This window comes from Pongo abelii, chromosome X, assembly GCF_028885655.2.
Source record: "Pongo abelii isolate AG06213 chromosome X, NHGRI_mPonAbe1-v2.0_pri, whole genome shotgun sequence".
Lineage (NCBI taxonomy): Eukaryota > Metazoa > Chordata > Mammalia > Primates > Hominidae > Pongo > Pongo abelii.
Window position 1 is genome coordinate 112,399,844 of NC_072008.2, and position 18,448 is coordinate 112,418,291.

Consider the following 18,448-nt stretch of genomic DNA (forward strand, 5'->3'; position numbering starts at 1 on the left):
AAAAGATATTATTGCTGTTGTTTTAAATAGCTAATATTCATATAGATTTACTCATATTAATCCTTTCTAGTGTTCTTTATTCCTTCTTGAATTGCTTTGCTTCCATCTACAATCACTTCCCTTTTGCCTAAATAACTTCCTGTAGTATTTCTTTTAGTGCACATCTTATAAATTCTCTCAATTTTTGTTTATCTTGAAACACATTTGATTCACTTTCATTTTGAAATAATGTTTACTAGGTTGGCATTAATTTTTTTCCAGCACTTGAAGATGTCACAACATTGTCTTCTTTCACTATTTCTGTTGAAAAATTTGTCAAGCTTATTGTTGCCCCTTTAAGGATCGTGGACCTTTGATGTCTAGTTACTCTTAAAATTTTATCTTTTTTCTGATATCCATCAGCTTCACTTTGATGTACCCAAGTCTGGTTTTCTTTCTCACTGCATTAGTTTTCTATTGTCATAACAAGTTTCTACAAATTTAGTGACTTAAAACAATGCAAATGTATTGTCTTACAATTTCATAGGTCAGAAGTCCAGAAATTGTCCTACTTGGCTAAAATTAAGGTATCAGCAGAGATAAGTTCCTTTCTGTAGGCTCTAAGGGAAAATTCATTTTCTTGCTTATTCAGATTGCTAACAGGACTCAGTACTTTGCACTTGTATGACTGAATTCCCAGTTTTCTTACTGGGTATAAGTATCAGCATTTCCTTCTTCTAGAGGTCACCTGCATTCCCTGACTCATGGCCCCCTTCTTCCTTCTTTAAAGCCAGCAATGGTTTATCAAATCCTTCTCATGCCACGTCTTTCCCTAATCAATACTGCTACCTTCCTTGTCCATGTTTAAGGGCACATCTTAACTAATCCAGGATAATCTCCTTATCTGAAAGTCATCTAATTAACAACCTTAATTCCATCTGAAACCTTAAATCTCTTTTGCTATGTAACAGAACATATTCACAGATTCTTTGAATTAGGGTCATTATGCTCCTTCACAGTTACATAGCCTTTCAGACATGTAGCTTGATGCCTTCCTTCAATTTGTGGAAAATCCTCAGCAAGTATTTGTTTAAATATTGCTTTTGCCATTATCCTCAGCAAACTAATGCAGGAACAGAAAACCAAACACCGCATGTTCTCACTTATAAGTGGGATCTGAACAATGAGAACACTTGAACATAGGGAGGGGAACAACACTCACTGGAGCCTGTCAGGGGAGGACAGTGTGGGGAGAGCATTAGGGAAAAGAGCTAATGCATGCTGGGCTTAATACCTAGGTGAAGAGTTTACCTGTGTAACAAACCTGCACATCCTGCACATGTACCCTGGAACTTAAAAAAAAACAATAAAATAATGTTTTAAAAAATTCAAAAGAAAAAATATATACATATTGCTTTTGCCCTCTTTTCTCTCTCTTCTCTTGCCGGATTCCAATTCTACATATGTCAGACCTTTTTATCATGTTGTCTATGTTTCTTATTCTCTCTTCTGTATCCTTCCATCTTTTTCTCTACTGATCTAGTCAAGGAGAAATTTCATGCAGAATGTTAATCACACTTCTCTAGCTGTGTCTTAATCTGCTCAGGCTGCTATGACAAATTATTACAGGCTGGATGGCTTTAACAAGAAATTTATTTCTCAAAGAGCTAGAGGCTGGGAAGTAGAAAATCAAGGTGCCAGTATGGTCAGGTCCTAGTGGAGGCCCTCTTTCTGGTTTACAGGCAGCCGTCTTCTTAGATCTCCACATAGTGGAGAGAGAAAGTATCTCTCTTATGTGTCTTACAAATCCACTATTCCCATTCATGAGGGCTCCACCTTCATGAACTAATGACCTGCCAAACACTCTGTCTTCTAATATTATCTTTTTGTGGGTTAGGATTTCAATATATGAATTTGGGAGCAACATAAACATTCAGTCCATAACAGCCTCCTTTTTTTCCCCCAGGGACCTTGGCCATTCAAGTCCCAGCCACTTGGTAGGTGTGACCTTCAGTTTTGGTCTTCCTGGCCCAGTAAGAGTGCTATAATCTCTAATTGCTGCTTTCTGTTTGGCCTTTATATCAAACACTCTGTGAATTGGGCAATTCCTCGAAGGTAGAAAGCAGCAGCAAATACAAAACTCACCTCAATGTTTTTCCCTTCACTATATCCTATCCTGTCATGTCCTATCTGCCTTGGTTGGTCTCTAGTGTCTTCAAACAGCTTTGTAAAATATTTGTCAAGCCTTTATAAATATTGTCAATAGTAGAGCTAGTTTGATATTAGCTGCTCCATCCTAGCTGAAAGTAAAAGCTTGATGCATAATGTTCAAGCTATAATTTTTATATTCTAAAATATATCTTTGCCTTAGAGGCACCTCCGGAGGTTTATCTCTGTCTTAGAGGCACCTCTGGAGGGAAGAAAAGAGATGGCTTCTGGCTTTAACGTGATGTTTAGAGTTTGGATCAGTCCATAGTATGAAAGGAGAAAAAGCATGAAAGATCCATAAGCAGCCCAAGTGCCTTCCCTACAGTTTGGTTAACAAGTCCTTCTCCTTGTTACTCTCACCTCACTAAGGTCCAACCACTTGGAGATGAGACAAAATGGCTACCTCACAATAACCCATTATCACTCTTTTAAAATTTTCTGGCAATTTGGTCTATAATTTTATTTTTATTTTTATTTCATTTTATTTTATTTTATTTTATTTTACTTTATTTTATTTTATTTTATTTTATTTTTGAGATGGAGTCTCGCTCTGTCGCCCAGCCTGGAATGCAGTGGCATGATCTCGGCTCACTGCAAGCTCCACCTCCCAGGTTCACGCCATTCTCCTGCCTGAGTAGTATACATTATGAAACATCTTTTTACTGACTACTGCTCTTTAGGAATTGCTATTTTAACCCTGTAAATAGTGTTAACTTTCAAACAGGCCAGGTTCTAGACCTTCTAGGTACAGTATAATTCAAATCTCATAACAACCTTGTGAGGTAGATGATCCACTCCACTTTTAAAAGGAGGAAACAGGCCTAGAGAGTTTAAGTAACTTGCACAAGGTGAAACAACTAGTACGTGGAATAATAAGAATTCATATTTGTACTAGTTGAATTAAAAGTTAGCTTTCCAGTTCTCGTAGTGAAAGTAGAAGCAAACTGTGGATGAAACACACAGATATGTTGTTGCCAATGCCTGTCTCCTGTGATCCAGTGAGGAATAAAGTGGAAGATTCTCAACCAAAGAGAAATATGAGTTAAAATGTCTCAACATTCTTCAGAGTATAAAGTACATTGGTAGAGGAGAAGTATGGAAAAAATTATTTCAAGAGCCTAAGGGTACTCCCAAAGAAACCTAGCCATCCAGAAAATTGTGTCTAGTCAAAGAAGGAATAGTACATTTTAAAGTATGTGTCAGAGGTTATAATAGCACCAACACAAACTAGTGATATGAATTGTTTCCAGGCTGTTTAAAAAATTAAAACATTAAGTCTTCTATCTTATGAAGCCATCTAAGTCCTGATTTTTATGAAAATTAGCAAACATTCAAGATTTAAGCTATCCAATCACATGGAGGACCACCAGATATCCAGAGTCTGACCAACTTAATTACATCAAAGGTGGTCAGACATTCAGAGACTGGGTTGCTCAGGCATAGTAGTCCACCTTAAAAATCATATAGCTGAAAGCCAACCACACACTTTCATTTCAAAAATATCGGTGCCTCAATTCAGAATGTTATATCATAATCAACTTGCATCAACCAGCATTATATCTAAGCCCTACGGGTCTCATACATTTTAGGGGATAATCTCGTGTGGTGATTAAAGGGGCAAAATCTCATTACAATACCACATTTTTTTTGGCAGGGTCCCTACTAAAGGACAGGGCTCATTTCCAAATCACAGTAATTTTCAAACTAGTATTTTTTTTACAGACTGGAAAGGTAGCTGAATAAGACAGATTATTTTGCTCTTACATTATAAAGCCTGACCATAGGCAAGTGAGGGCTGATATGCCGATATCATGAGGGCAACAAGTTATTCTGTTGTGTGATTACACCACAGTTTATTTATTCAGTCTTCCATTATGGACATTTGGGCTATTTCCAGTTAAGAGCTATTGTGAACATTCTTTTACACATCTATTAGTGCAGCTATTTGGGTTTCTTTTGGCCAATAGTTCTCACCTGGGAAGGGCTGATTTTCACAGTGATTGGGGAGTACAACTGACATTCAGAGGGTTAGGACCAGGGATGTTAAACACCCTAAAATGTCTGGTACTTTCCAGCACAAGGAAAAATCATTTCCCCATGAAATGTTAGTATCACCCTCCACTTTGACAAACACTATTCTTAGAGATACACACACATACACACAATTCGTGGATCACAGAGTGTGCATATGTTCAATTTAACCACTAGTTGAAACAATTTACATTCCCACTAGCGGTTTATTGGTCCATGCCCTTTTTATTGCCAATCTAACACGTATATAATGATTCTTTATTTAATTACTTTTGTCCCCTTGAAGTTCTTGGGGGATGATCTCTAGATGATGCTGCTGAAACTATCCTTGCTGCAGATAAAGTGGAGCACTTTTTCCATGACTCCCAGGATCAATATGACATCACTCAAGAGGTGTCACAGATAATAATGATGCCTCTGATGAAGAGGTTCAAGATCCTAATGAAGATGGCAAAGAACCAGATGAGTCAAATCAAGAAGTAAGAAGAGGAGAAGCAGGAGGAGGATAACCAAACAGGATCTAAACCAAGAGAATGCAATCCACAGTAATCAGGGTATATGCATCCTTAAGGCTAATGTATATTGAAAATAGTCTAAATACCTCTATTATTTTACTTAGAACATTTTTTTTCTTGTTAGAGTTACAGTTTTTAAATTTTAAAAATGGACTTAAAATAATTTTGTTTTTTAAAGAAATGTAATAATATCCTTTTCTGTTACGTGTAGGATGCAGAAAATTCTCTAAAGTATGTTCACTCATTTTAAGATAGTTTGCTTCTGAAATCTTACTGTCATGTAGCTATTTGGGGGGTATCCCATCCTTCTCTTGAATTAATATTTTTGACTGAAGAACCCCCACCACTAGATTAACACTCTTGACCTCTCTTCCCACCCTTTAATTGCTCCTCCCCACAGGAAGAATAATGAAACTGATGACTTTGGAGTAATGATCTCAGCACACACAGCTTAGCCTCATCCTCTGGTTTCTGTGATCTCTGCCTGCTGCCAATGGTACATTCTGCTCTATTCTTTCAACTACATGCTGAAACTGGTGGGAAAAACTCTGCTCTCGTGAGGTAAAATGTAAGTTAGGAGGTACGTTGGGTTCAATTCATGTACACCAACTCCACCATTTGCCTATTATATCTACTGAGAAAGTTGAATTTATAATTTTTAAAAGGTCCTGAAAAAGAAATCTCCAGGCTCCAATGGTTTCACTGGAGACCTCTATCAAAATTTTTTTAGATAACAATTCTACACAATCTCTTCCAGAAAATAAAAGAGTGGAATTGCTTAATTCAGTTCATGAAGGCATTATTACCCTAATACAAAAACCAGACAGACAGTACAAAAAAAGAAAATTGGCCAGGCATGGTGACTCACGCCTGTAATTCCAGCACTTTGGGAGGCCAAGGCGGGCAGATCACCTGTGGTCGGGAGTTTAAGACTAGCCTGGCCAACATGGTGAAATTCTGTCTCTACCAAAAATACAAAAAATTAGCTGGGCGTGGTGGCGGGCACTTGCAATCCCAGCTACTCGGGAAGCTGAGGCAGGAGAATCCCTTGAACCTGGGAGGTGGAGGTTGCAGTGAGCCAAGATTGCGCCATTGCACTCCAGCCTGAGCAACAAGAGCGAAACTCTGTCTCAAAAAAAAAAAAGAAAAGAAAAGAAAGAAAAGAAAAAGAATAATAAAAAAAGAAAATTACAGACCAATTTTCTTCATAAATGTAGACATAAATCTTCTCAACAAAATATTAGCCACGCAAGTTCAGCAAGGTATAAAAATAATTATACATCATGACCAAGCAAAATGTATTCTAGGTATGCAAGACATGTTCAATATTCAGAAGTCACCCAATGTAATCCACCATATCAATGAACTAAATAAGAAAAATCACATGACCATACCAATTGATGCAGAAAATGCATTTGGTGAAATCTAAAATCCATTCATGATGCTTTATAAAATTACAACAAAATAGAAATAGATGGTAACTATCTCAATTTGATAATGGGCATCTACAAAAAACATGCAGTTAACATCATGCTTAATGGTGAAAGACTAAATGCTTTCTTTCCAAGATTGGGAACAAGGTAAAGATGTCCACTCTCAGTACTGCTATTCAGCATCATACTGGAGATCCTAACCATCATAACAAGAAAAAAAATAAGAGTTATACAATTCAGAAAGGAATAAATAAAATTTTCCCTTTTTGCAGATAACATGGTGGTCTATGTAAAATCTGCCAAAGAAGGTACCAAAAAATTCTAGAACTAATACATGAGTTCAGCAAGTTCGCAAGATACAATTTCGACATACAAAAATCAATTTATTTCTACATATTAACAATGAAGACACGGACACTGAAATTTAAAACACAGTATCATTTACAATTGCTCAAGAACTGAAATAGGTGTAAATCTCACAATACACGCACAAGACTTACATGTTAAAAACTATGAAATGCTGATAAGAAAATCTAAGTAAACAAAGTTCATGCATTGAAAGGCTCAATGTAGTAAAATTGTCAGTCTCCCCAAATTTATACACAGGTTTAAAGCCATTACTATCAAAATCCTACCAAGATTTTTGTGGATATGGACAAAATATGTCTATAATTTCTACAGAAACGTAAATAAATTTGAATAGCTTAAATAAATTTGATAAAAGGAGAAAGGAGAAATCTAATTTCAAGAGTTGACCACCTACAATAATAAAGACTGTATGGCATTTCTGGAGGGATATACACATACATCAATGGAATAAAATTGAGAACCTGGAAATATCCTCACCAAAGAACTGGCCACTGATTTTTTGACAAAGGTGCAAAAGCAATTCAACGGTGGAAGTTTGGTCTTCAACAAATGGTGCTGGAATAATTGGACATCCATGGGTAAGAAAATGAATCTTGACCAAAGTCTCCCATCTTATACAAAACCAAACTCAAAATGGACCATGGACTTAAATGTAAAATGTAAAAGGATACAACTTCTAGGAAAAAAAAAAAAAAAAAACACAGAGATTATTTTTGAAATTTAGTGCAAGGCAAAGGGTTCTCAGACTTGATACTAAAAGGAAATATTAGATCCCACAAATAAGGGGTTGGGCGGAAATGGTGATAATTAATGCATACAAAAATATAGTTCGAAAGAATGGGCCAGGTACAGTGGCTCACGCCTGTAATCCCAGCTCTTTGGGAGGCCAAGGTGGGCAGATCACTTGAGCCCAGGAGTTCAAGACCAGCCTGGGCAACATGGCAAAACCCAGCTTCTACTAAAAATACAAAATTAGCCAGACACAGCAGCATGCATCTTTAATCCCAGCTACTCAGGAGGCTGAGGCAGGCGGAGAGCTTGAGCCCCGGAGGCAGAGGTTGCAGTGAGCCCAGATCACTCCACTGCATTCCAGACTAGGCAACACAGTGAGACCTTGTCTCAAAAAAAAAAAAAAAAAAAAAAAAAAAAATGAAGAAGATCTAGTATTTGATAGCACAACAGAGTGAATACAGTCAATAATAATTTAATTGTATATCTTAAAATAACTAAAAGAGCATAATTGGATTGTTTGTAACACAAAGGATAAATGCTTGAGATGATGGACACCACATTTACCCTGATGTGATTATTATGCATTCCATGCCTGTATCAAAACATATTATGTACCATATAAATATATACACCTACTATGTACCCAAAAAATTAAAAATTAAAATATATATATTAATAAGTTGGACTTCATCAAAATTAAAAACTGAAAAACTTTTGCTCTGTGAAAGACACTGTTAAGAGGATAAAAAGACAGACTACAGACTAGGAGAATATATTTGCAATATTTGACAAAATATTCCACTTCACACCCACAATGATGGCTATAATAATAAAAAAGGAAAAATAACAAGTGTTGGCAAGAATGTGGGAAAGTGGAAATTATATATTGTCAGTAGGAATGTAAAATGATGCAACCCTTTGTCATACAGTTTGGCAGTCCCTCAAAAAGTTAAACATAGACTTGTCGTATGAGCCAGCAATTTCACTCTTAGGTAACTACAAAAGAGATTAGAAAACATATGTCCACACAAAATCTTATACACTAATATTCATAGCAGTTTTATTCATAATAGCCAAAAGTGGAAACAAACCAAATGTCCATCAGCTGATGAATGGATAAACATAATGTGGTGTATCCATACAATGAAATATTATTCAGTCATAAAAAGGAATGAAGTATACTACAACATGGATGAACCTTAAAATTATTACGCTAAGTGAAAGAAGTCAAGTACAATGTATGTTTCCATTTATATGAAATGTCCGGAATAGGCAGATCCATAGTGACAGAAATTGGATTAGCAGTTGCCAGTGGCCAGTTGGAATTGGAAATGGCTGCTAATGTGTATGGGGTTCCTTTATAGGATAATAAAATGTTCTAAACTTAGATTGTGGTCATGGTTGCACAAGTCTTTAAATATACTACAAACAACTGAATTTTCCACTTCAGATGGGTAAATTGTATGGTCTGTGAATTATATTTTAATAAGGCTGTTGTATAAAAACAAAAAAAAACTAATAAAGACATCTTTAGAGAAATAGCCTATTTTGAACCAACTTCCGGTCCAGTTCTATTTCAAGTACAGCAACCCAGGGTAGACACTGGAGTTCAGATTTCCAAAATGTTATCAAATTTTAGCCACACATTTTAACAAACAAAATCTTGAAAGAAATAATATAAGCATTAAAGGGTGCTAGACACATCATGACAAATGAGGATTATAAGTGAGTATAAGAAGGACTAAGTTAATCTGTAGAATCTCAGGACTTAACTGGCAATCCCACTTTCTCTAATAGTCAGAGAAAAGAAAGACTTAATAAATTGAAAACAGCAAATCTACATTCTAAAATCCAAGTCTCTTACAGATATATAATATTAAGACTCAGAAGAAAATCTAACATGCTTAGGTCTTTATTAAAAATAGAAGTAGGATTTGGATGGAAGAAAGGAAAAGGGAACAACATCAATCAACCATTCATAGTATGTTTAATATGTGCTCAGGTTGAGCAAAGGCAGGGAACAAATATGAACATTTGCTTGAGATACTAAAGGGCAAAAGGAGTCTAGAACCACTTTAATGGTAAATCTGTGTTAAAGACTTCTGTTTACGTGCTTCAAATATATCAATCAAACCTCATTCGACATCTGATAGAAAGATAACATAGGAGCAACCTTGATTCCGATGAGCTATGGGGTATTATAAGCTATACAGATCTATCCTTGTATATAGCGGCAATTTAGTTAATAAAATCATCAAGAGCAGCCTTAAAAGGGAAAGATGTTGGAAAAGGGCAGCACTGCGCTGGAGGTTGTAGTGCTCTCGTTGCCAGGCAGCCACCCTCAGGCCCTCTCTTGTTACCGTGGTGATGTTTGGAGAGCTTACCTAAATACTCTTTGAGATAGCAGCCGAACTCTCCACATCCTTTTAGCACCAACTAGTCATGCCACTTCTTTTTCTTCCTCCCCCACAACTCCACCCACACTCTCATAATCTTATGAATTTGATGAACCTATATGTGTACCTCCAATGTCCAAGGCTGGAGAATTATGCTAATTTGCCCATCTAGGCAAATGAATGAAAGGATTGTTAAGTGAATGTGAGGATAAGAAAAAAAAAAAAAACAAGGTTCTTCAAACAAAAAAATTGATATGTTTGGAAGATAATGCAGGATCTGTCCTACCTAACATCATGGAAAGCCTTATGCTCTGCCACTTATCACACTGTTATCTTGTTCATGTTCGTCCCCCTTTCTAGGCCTGAGTTTCTTCATTTATAATAAAAGATAGTTGTACTATAGAAGTTGTTTTTAAACATTTTGGCCAAACCTATAGTAAGAAATACAGTTTACATCACAACCCAGTATGCACATATACATACATCAAATCTAACACAAAAATTTTACGAAGCAATTCTTACCCTTTTACCCTGATATTTTCTGTGCTGTTATTTTTACATATTTTTAATTGCTGGTTGCGACCCAATAAATTGACTTCATAGCCTCATTAATGTTTCACAATCCACAGTCTGAAGAACACTGAACTGTGGGCATCTAATGGCTCCCTATAGTTCTAGCATTCTATCATTTTATGTTATGTCTTTATCTTCCTTTTAGAATAATAGTAACAATAGCTAGTAATTATTGAGCTCTTACTATGTGCCAGGTATTGTTTTAAGCACTTTGCCCATATGAACTAACTTAATTTTTTCAACAACTATGACTACTTTTATTGGTTCAATTTTAAAGATGAAGAAAATCAATGTGGCTTATAGCTGCACCAAATTTAGTGGACAACCAAAATACATTTCATAATGTATTTAAGGTGTTTTGAATATCTTAGAACATTCCATTTTATAAAATTCTGTTTTGCCTACTTTTACCATTTTAAACCCTGGAAGGCACTGTAATAAACCATCCAGATCTGAGAGTAGAAAAAGATCAATAAACTTAATAATACTCATTACTGGCTTTGAAGTTCATATCCTTTACTTTTTCTATTATTGTGAAATTGATCCTAAAACAGGTGCTTAGTAATGCCAAATCAGAGAGCATTCATACTTTCAGAGGTGTGACCACTACTCAAGTAGGCACATTAATTCTTGGGGAGCTGCACACTATCAGCAGATTGCCAGTAGAGCAATATAAGTCTCCAAATGTGTGCCCACAGTCACCATACATCTTTGTTAGTAGTAGCGTAAAACTAAACATTAGTGCTATTTCTTCCCAATTCCAGTAATTATCCAAATACTAAGCACCACTGCCAATATCCATCTTTCATGAATTAGCTGGAAGGACCCAGAATGTGATGAGACAATACTATTAGTCATAAATTTCACTGAGCATATATAGTTTAGGGGCTGCTGATGGAATAGATTTGAAATATTTCAAACACATTCTCCTTTGATAAACAACAGAGGTAGTCGACATTTAATGACCCCTACAGTAAATGCAATACAAATCCATAATTTCATTTATTCATTCAACAATACTATTGAGTACTTACTATATGCTAGATACTTATTTTGCCACTGGAGATTCTGCAGTTTACATAACAAAGTACCTACACTCAGGCAACGTATTTTATGTTTGGTAAATTTGGATTTTTGTATATTGTATTTGTTTGTTTATGGAAAGCCACACTTGTATATTCCCTTTGGTAGAGAGGCACTGGGAATTATATGCTTTACTTATTTAAAATATTTGAGTGCCTTTTATGCATAGCAGTAGTGAAAGAACAAATCAGTTTCTGCTTTCGAAAAGTTTAAGATCTAGTTAATGCAGATCATAATCGGATGTTCCAACTTGTAGCGACTTTGCTACCCCAGGGGACATTTGGCAATGTCTGGAGATCTTTCTGGTTCTCACAACTGGAAGGGGAGGTGCTACAGGCATCTAATGGGTAGAGGCCAGAGATGCTGCTAAGCATCCTACAGTGCACAAGACAGCCCACAACAAAAAACTTTCTGGCCCAAAGAATCAAGAGTGCCCATGTTGAGAAACTCTGAGTTATGCATACATTAAGTTTTTTTTTTTTTTAACTGCAAGTATTAGATGATAAGTATCAAATGAGTGATACAGGGTGATACAGAGAAGAGAAAGATTATCCTAGACTGAATTAGTGAGGGGAGGCATCATGAAGGAAGTGGGGTTCAAGACTAAGTGTCATGTCACTCCTTTGCTCATAACAGAAGAAACCCTGCTACCTCTCTGACCTCACCTCCTACCACTCTCCCCCTCGCCCCTCCACTGCAGCTGATTGGCTTATGCATTTCCTTGAAAACATCAGGTATGCTTCCGTCTCATGGAATTTATTCTTCTTGTTTTCTCTGATTCAAGTGCCATTCCCCTAGATATCCACATAGTTCACTTCCTCACTTCCTGCACATCTCTGTTCTGTTCAGTCTCTTACTAGAGAATCTTTCTGTAATCATACTTTTTATAAAATATTAACTCCTGTTCCCTCCACTTTATTTCCCCTTACTATGTTTTTTGGTCTCCCTAGCAAGGCTATACCCGGCCCAGACCAGACACTCAAGAAATCTGTATATAATGAGTAAATTAGTTAAGTATTAATAACGGCAGGGCTCTTTATGCCAAGCGCTATGAGAAGAAACTTGAGGGAAGGACCCTGACTACAGTTATCCCCAGTGGCCTAAAACAGTGCCTACCTCATATAGAGACTTCATAAATAGTGAATAAAGAATGATAAAATAGAGAGCCAAAGGAAATTAGTATAAACAAAATTAGCTCATAACCATCTTAAAAAGTATTCTTAGAAAAATTACTCCCTTCTGTGTATACTGGTACATCTAAGTACATCTGATAAATATTTTATCCTGAATTTTTTACTATTCTCATCAGCTTTTTCACTTTACATTCGTTCCTGATATATGCCTTGCATTAAACAAACAAACATTAAACAAAGTTTCTGAAATCTATACCCTAGATGTATATTAGGCCAGGTATTATATTAAAACTACGTGCATTTTAAGAAGTCTAATCTAAAGGCAGCCCTTTACAAGCCAGTTCTAGTTTTCTATTTTCATTTGCACTTAAACACTAATTCACCCACCCTACACTCAGGGAGCCACTACAGATAATTATGCTAATGCTAATCGCAATAGCAGCTAATGTTTATTGAGGACTTTTTGTGCTAGGGTCTGTCCTGGAGGCTGTGCATAAATTATCTGGTTTTGTTCATACTACAGGAAACCCATGTTATTACATTAACGTATGTTAACCAACTCTAAATTACTTTCTGCTCCTGGCCCAAAGCCCAAACCCCCAAATCCCTGAGCTTTGACTCTGCACCCTGATTCTTGCCACTTTCTCTTTTCCGTTGCCTCTAGGCATCCTCCTTTCCAGGGGACCACAAGCGCTCTCCCCCTCCCTCTTTGAGAACCATGACAACCACCGATTCCCCCTCCCCTTCCCCTGTCATCCCTCCCCCAGACGGCAACCCGGCGGGCACAAGGTCGGACGACCTGCTACGTAACTCGCGCGTGTGACTGCCTAGTAACAGTGTCTCGAGTCGGAAGCGCTCGGAGCGAGGGGCGGGGTGGGAGAGCTGGCGCGCGCACGCGTAAAGTCTTTGCAGCCTCGCTACGGGGCGGAGCCTTGCCTGTCAGCAGGGGCAGAGTAGCGATCGTCGCCAAAGCGCGCGGTTTTATTTCTCTCCGCTTTGGACGGGGCAAACTAGCTTTTAGGAGTGAAGCGGGTACGCAGTTATCCAACAATGTCTGGTGAGTCAGGACAGCCTGAGGCTGGTCCCTCACATGCAGGGCTAGATTGGCCGAACCCTGACAGGAATCGGGCTGGGGTCCCGGGAGGGGTGATCCGAAGAGCTGGTTCCCAAGGGCCCAGGTCCTGGATCCAAAAGGTTCTTGAGCAGATTATGGACTCACCTCGCCAGTGTGTCACCCCCTCGGAGGTGGTGCCTGTAACTGTGCTGGCCGTCCAGAGGTACCTGTTAGAGGATGAGCCACGCGACACGGTGCCCAAGCCTCCCCTTTATTGCTATGATGTGACGATCTCAGATGGGGTGTACCAGGAGAAGTGCTACCTGGACCCCAGCTTGAACTCTCTCGTATATCAAAATATTCTTAAAGTTGGCATTCAAATGAGAATTTCCAGGGTCTCATGTCTTTACAATGAGAAAAGGATAGGCCAGGGGATCCTGTGCATAGATAACGTCCACTGTGGGGAGACTTCAGACAGTATTTCTTTAGAAACTCCCTTCAGAAATAGAGCGCACCAGGAGAAACCAGAGAGGCCTTTAAGAGGCGGGAAGAGTCATTACCTGGCTCTGTGGAATAACGAAGATCCCTATGGAGATATCTGGTTAACAGACAAGCAACCTGAGGAACACAACTTTAGCGGTAAGTGTTTGGAAAGAACGGCAGAGGGTTTTAAAAAAATAGTTTTCAGGAGCTTGCGTGAACGGGAAAGGAAATGAAAATGCATTTGTATTGTTAATTACAAGCCAGGAGTGGTAGGTAGACAAGTTTTCTTAAATGACCAAGGGATGCTCAATGAAATTTGCACAGCCCGTGGTTTTTGTTGGTGTTTTTTGTTTGTTTGTTTGTTTGATTGCAAAAGTGGCCAATTCAGGAAGCGTGTCTGACTACATCTTAAAATTCAGTCTGGCAAACGTACTGATGTGGGAGTCAGTATTCCTCATACGTTCGTTACATGTTTGAGTGTGGTGGAATTAATCTTAGTTTTATTCCCAATCCAGTTGTGGAAATAGTACGTTGTGTCGGTTGAAGAGCTTATAGATTTGAATTTAGCATAAAGGTTGTAAAAATTTGCGGGTTTGCATGTTTTAATCTTCATTCAAAAAGGATGTTCCGTGATGTATTCCTTAATACTTTACATTGATTGAAATGCCGTGTAACAGTTATGTAAATATCACCTTTTAACTGTGTGATTTTTATGGGAAGGCTTGACATTCTCATTTTCTTGTTTCTTATTACTCACCACAAAGAGTATTGATCTGGGAACTTCAATTTTTCTGTATCAGAAGTAGGAAGTTAGCTTGAAAACACTAGCTTGCCATCAGCAACTGCTCTAAAATACGTTTGTTTTTTTTCTCTAACAGATGAAATTAAGGGGAATGATAGTACTGTAGGCATGAACACGTTTGAAATGGGGAAAGAAATAAAATGCAAAAAATAAAATAAGAGAAAGTACTGGAAGGAGAAAGACTATAATTTTCTACATTACTGCTTTTCAGTCCCTTTTACAATGTTGTCACAATGCTAAATCATGGATAATCTTACTGTGACGTGTAAGAGCAACAAACTTGAAAGTAAAAGAATAACTAGCTCAAAAACCATGCAATTATAGTCACATCCAGTTGTAAGGAAAAAAAGATGTTATAGAAATGTGTAGGCAAGGATGTTTTAAATAACTAAATTTTAAAAAGCAAGATAGCTATTTCGGGGATGAAAAAATGGAGTGATTTTATCTCAAGTGTGAAATAAGGCAGTAGTGCATTACTACTCTAAATGTTGATCACTTTAATTTTTAGAATTGAATATGTAAATGAAAAACTGGTGCCCTACAAGAAAAGTTGAGGGAATTAATACTTTGTAAAATGTATTTTGTTGTAATATCTATTCATTCATTAAAACCATATTTATAATACAAAAGGCAATGTCTGTATGCCAAAATAAAACCCAATCTGTATATTTAAAAGTATATTGTGTTAGAAATATACCACCCAAGTATAGTAAAATGTTAGTGATAAAATCTAGGAAGTGGGCATATTGATGTTCACTGTAAAATTTATTCAGTTTTGCTATATATTTCAAATTGTTAATAATAAAATATTAGGGAAAAGTGAAAGACCTCTTTCACCTTCCCTAGTGCCTTCACCTTTCTTCTAAAAATCTCAAATTGTCAGCAGTTTGTTGTGTATTTTTTTAAAAAAAGGAATTAATGTCGCATTGTGTGATTTGCTATTTCCACTAAATACATCTCAGGCATCTTTCATGTACATCTGTACATACAATATTCCATAGCATGGGTGTGCCATAATTTCTATAATCATGCCCATGTGAATAGGTAATTTGTAGTTTTAGGCACTTATTAGTGTTTTAGTATTACATACAATGCTAAGCATCATTAGAATGTACACATATTTTTGTTTACTATGTTCAAGCATCGCTGTTGAATGGCTTCCTCTAGCGAAATTGCTGACTTAAAAGGTATTTAATTTTTTTTTAATTTTGTGGATATAGACAGATCATCTTCTGAAAAGGTTGTACTAATTTACATTTACCAACATACATATAAGAATGCCCATTTCCCCATATCTTACTATTTTTAAGTACATCTTTTGACATTTTTCTAATTAATTTATAGGATTCCTTTGCTAATGGGTATTAAAATTTTGTCTGCTATATACTGCAAATTATTTTCTTGCATTCTGTTCTTTTTCTCTTAACTTTGTTTATGGCACACGTTTGTGCTTTTGAAACTTTTCTTTAAGGTTTACCTTTTACACAGTAAAAAAAAAAAAGATTTTAAAAATACAGCTTGATAAATTTTCACGTATATATACCTGTGTAACCATCACCCCCCTCCCTTTAAGATATAGAACATTTCTGTATCTTGTTACCCCAAAAGTCTCCCTCATGCCTCCTCCTGGTCAGTACCGTATCTGAAAGGTAGCACATATTGTAACCTCAAGTATAGCTTTTAAAAATAGAAGTTAGCCTGTGCCACACCCTCCTGCCTAAATCTCTCAGGTGGCTCCCATTGCATTTAGGCAGCAACCCAAACTCTACCGGGGTCTGGAAGGCAGGCCGTACTGCAGAGGATGGCGAACTTTCAGTAAAGAGGCAAACAGTAAATCTTTTTGTCTTTCCAGACATGATCTCTGTCACAACCATTCACTTTTGCCATTGTATATGGAAAGCAGCCACAAGCGGTATGTAAATGAATGGGTCTGGCCGTGTTGCAATAGAACTTCATTTACAAAAACAAGCAACAGGCAGGATTTGGCTTGTGGGCTGTATAATTTGCTGACCCCTGCCCTACAGAATCCCTTACTCACCTCTCTAATCTCTAACCCCTCTCTTCCACCATTTTGTTCTAGCAACCAGCCTTCTTTTTGATCCTCAAACCTCCAGTCTTTTTCCTGCACCTGCTTTTTCCTCTTTCTGGAAAGTTTCTTCCCATCTTCCAGTTTCAGCTCAAATAAAAACATTTTAAAAGTGCCTTTTAAATAAATATTTCCTCCCCCATTTATTCTTATTATACCACCCTGCAAATGATCTTCGTAGAATCATAGCATTCTGAAATTATTTTCTTTAGCTGTTTTTCTTTCCCCCCTTACATTTTTATAAGATCCACAACTCTTTTGTTTTTCATTTCTGTGGGCCGTATCTTATAGCTAGAACAATGTCTGGCACATAGTAGGCATTCAGTATTTGTTGAATAAAGGAATGAATGAAATAAATTGATGTTTTTACTAATGTTGAGCCACTTTTGAATTCCCACTTGGTCATGATTATTTTTACATCTGTTTATTTAAGTGAATTTGTTCTACGGGTTTGGTTTTTATTTTTGTTTTTTGCAGGGAGAGTACTTTTTCAATGCAATTTTTATATGGAGTTAATATTAGCCTAGTGGAATGAGTTGGAAAGCTTGCCCGTCTTTCTGTACTTACAGAAATTATATGTTCCTTAAAGATTTAGTAAAATTCCTCTCTAAAACTATCTGAACCTGTTGTCTTGGGCCGGGATTGGGGGTTGTCGGGGGATGCCTCTTTTTCAATTTCTTTTAGAGAAAATGATTAAACCAATAATTCTTTTTCAAGAGCCCATTTCTGAGAGTTGGTAATTCACTAGGAAATCTCATTTCACCTAGATCTCAAAGTTGTATGTAGTAATCTATGTTTTTTGACCTATCTTGTCAATCATGACTCTTTTCACAATCCTCATGTTTGTGTGTTCACCTTTTCTTATGGTGAGCCTTGCCAGAAGTTTATCAGTCTTATTGTTGGTGTTTTTTAAGACACTTGGTTTTACTAATAACAAAATCTATAATGAGGAGATGTTTTCTACTTAATTTCTGCTATCATCTTTAATTTCTTTTACGTACTTCCTTTGTTCATATTTTTCTTGTACTACTTTCTTGAGTTAAATGCTTGGTTCATATATTTCCTTGTTTGTTTCTTCCAAAAGCATTTAAAATTCTGAAATTTCCCATGGGTATTGCTTAGGCTGCATCCCCCAGGCTTGGAAGTATAGAGATTTTATTGTTACTCGTTATTTATATTTTCTTATTTTATCTTGTTTTATTTTTGTATTTTTGCATTATTGAATTATTGTAATCACTATTGAAATAATTACACTCCAGCCCAATGGTTTTTCTTTAGTGTTTTCCATCTTTCAAATCCATTTAAAAAATGACAAAACTGATTTAAACAACCATGTTGGAAACTAGATGTTGTGATAACTTAATGTGCATCAGTTCATTTTGATATATACTTTCATTACCTTCCTGTATTCTATTTAGCCTTTTGGAGTCTAAATTTCACTGATATTTTCACTTTTGGGGGTCTTCTCTGCCATTTCAAGTGATAATTTTACAGAGATGGTAATATCTTTAAACCTCTCTCTTTTATTTTCTTGGCATGCAATTGGCATTTCTTTGTTTTGTTTTGGTTTT

General features: G+C 36.7%; 1 protein-coding gene across 2 annotated transcripts in view; it reads left to right on the top strand.

Moving 5' to 3' along the window:
* The first annotated feature begins 13,380 nt into the window (after positions 1-13,380).
* Positions 13,381-18,448, top strand: part of RADX (RPA1 related single stranded DNA binding protein, X-linked) — a 67,093-nt gene continuing 62,025 nt past the window's right edge. The window contains exon 1 of one of the 2 annotated variants that reach the window (XM_054544078.2): positions 13,381-14,145. In XM_054544078.2, coding sequence (XP_054400053.1) covers positions 13,503-14,145 — 643 coding nt within the window. In that variant the 5' untranslated portion in view covers positions 13,381-13,502. The remainder of the gene's footprint in view (positions 14,146-18,448) is intronic. The other variant, NM_001133558.2, reaches the window with a different exon arrangement.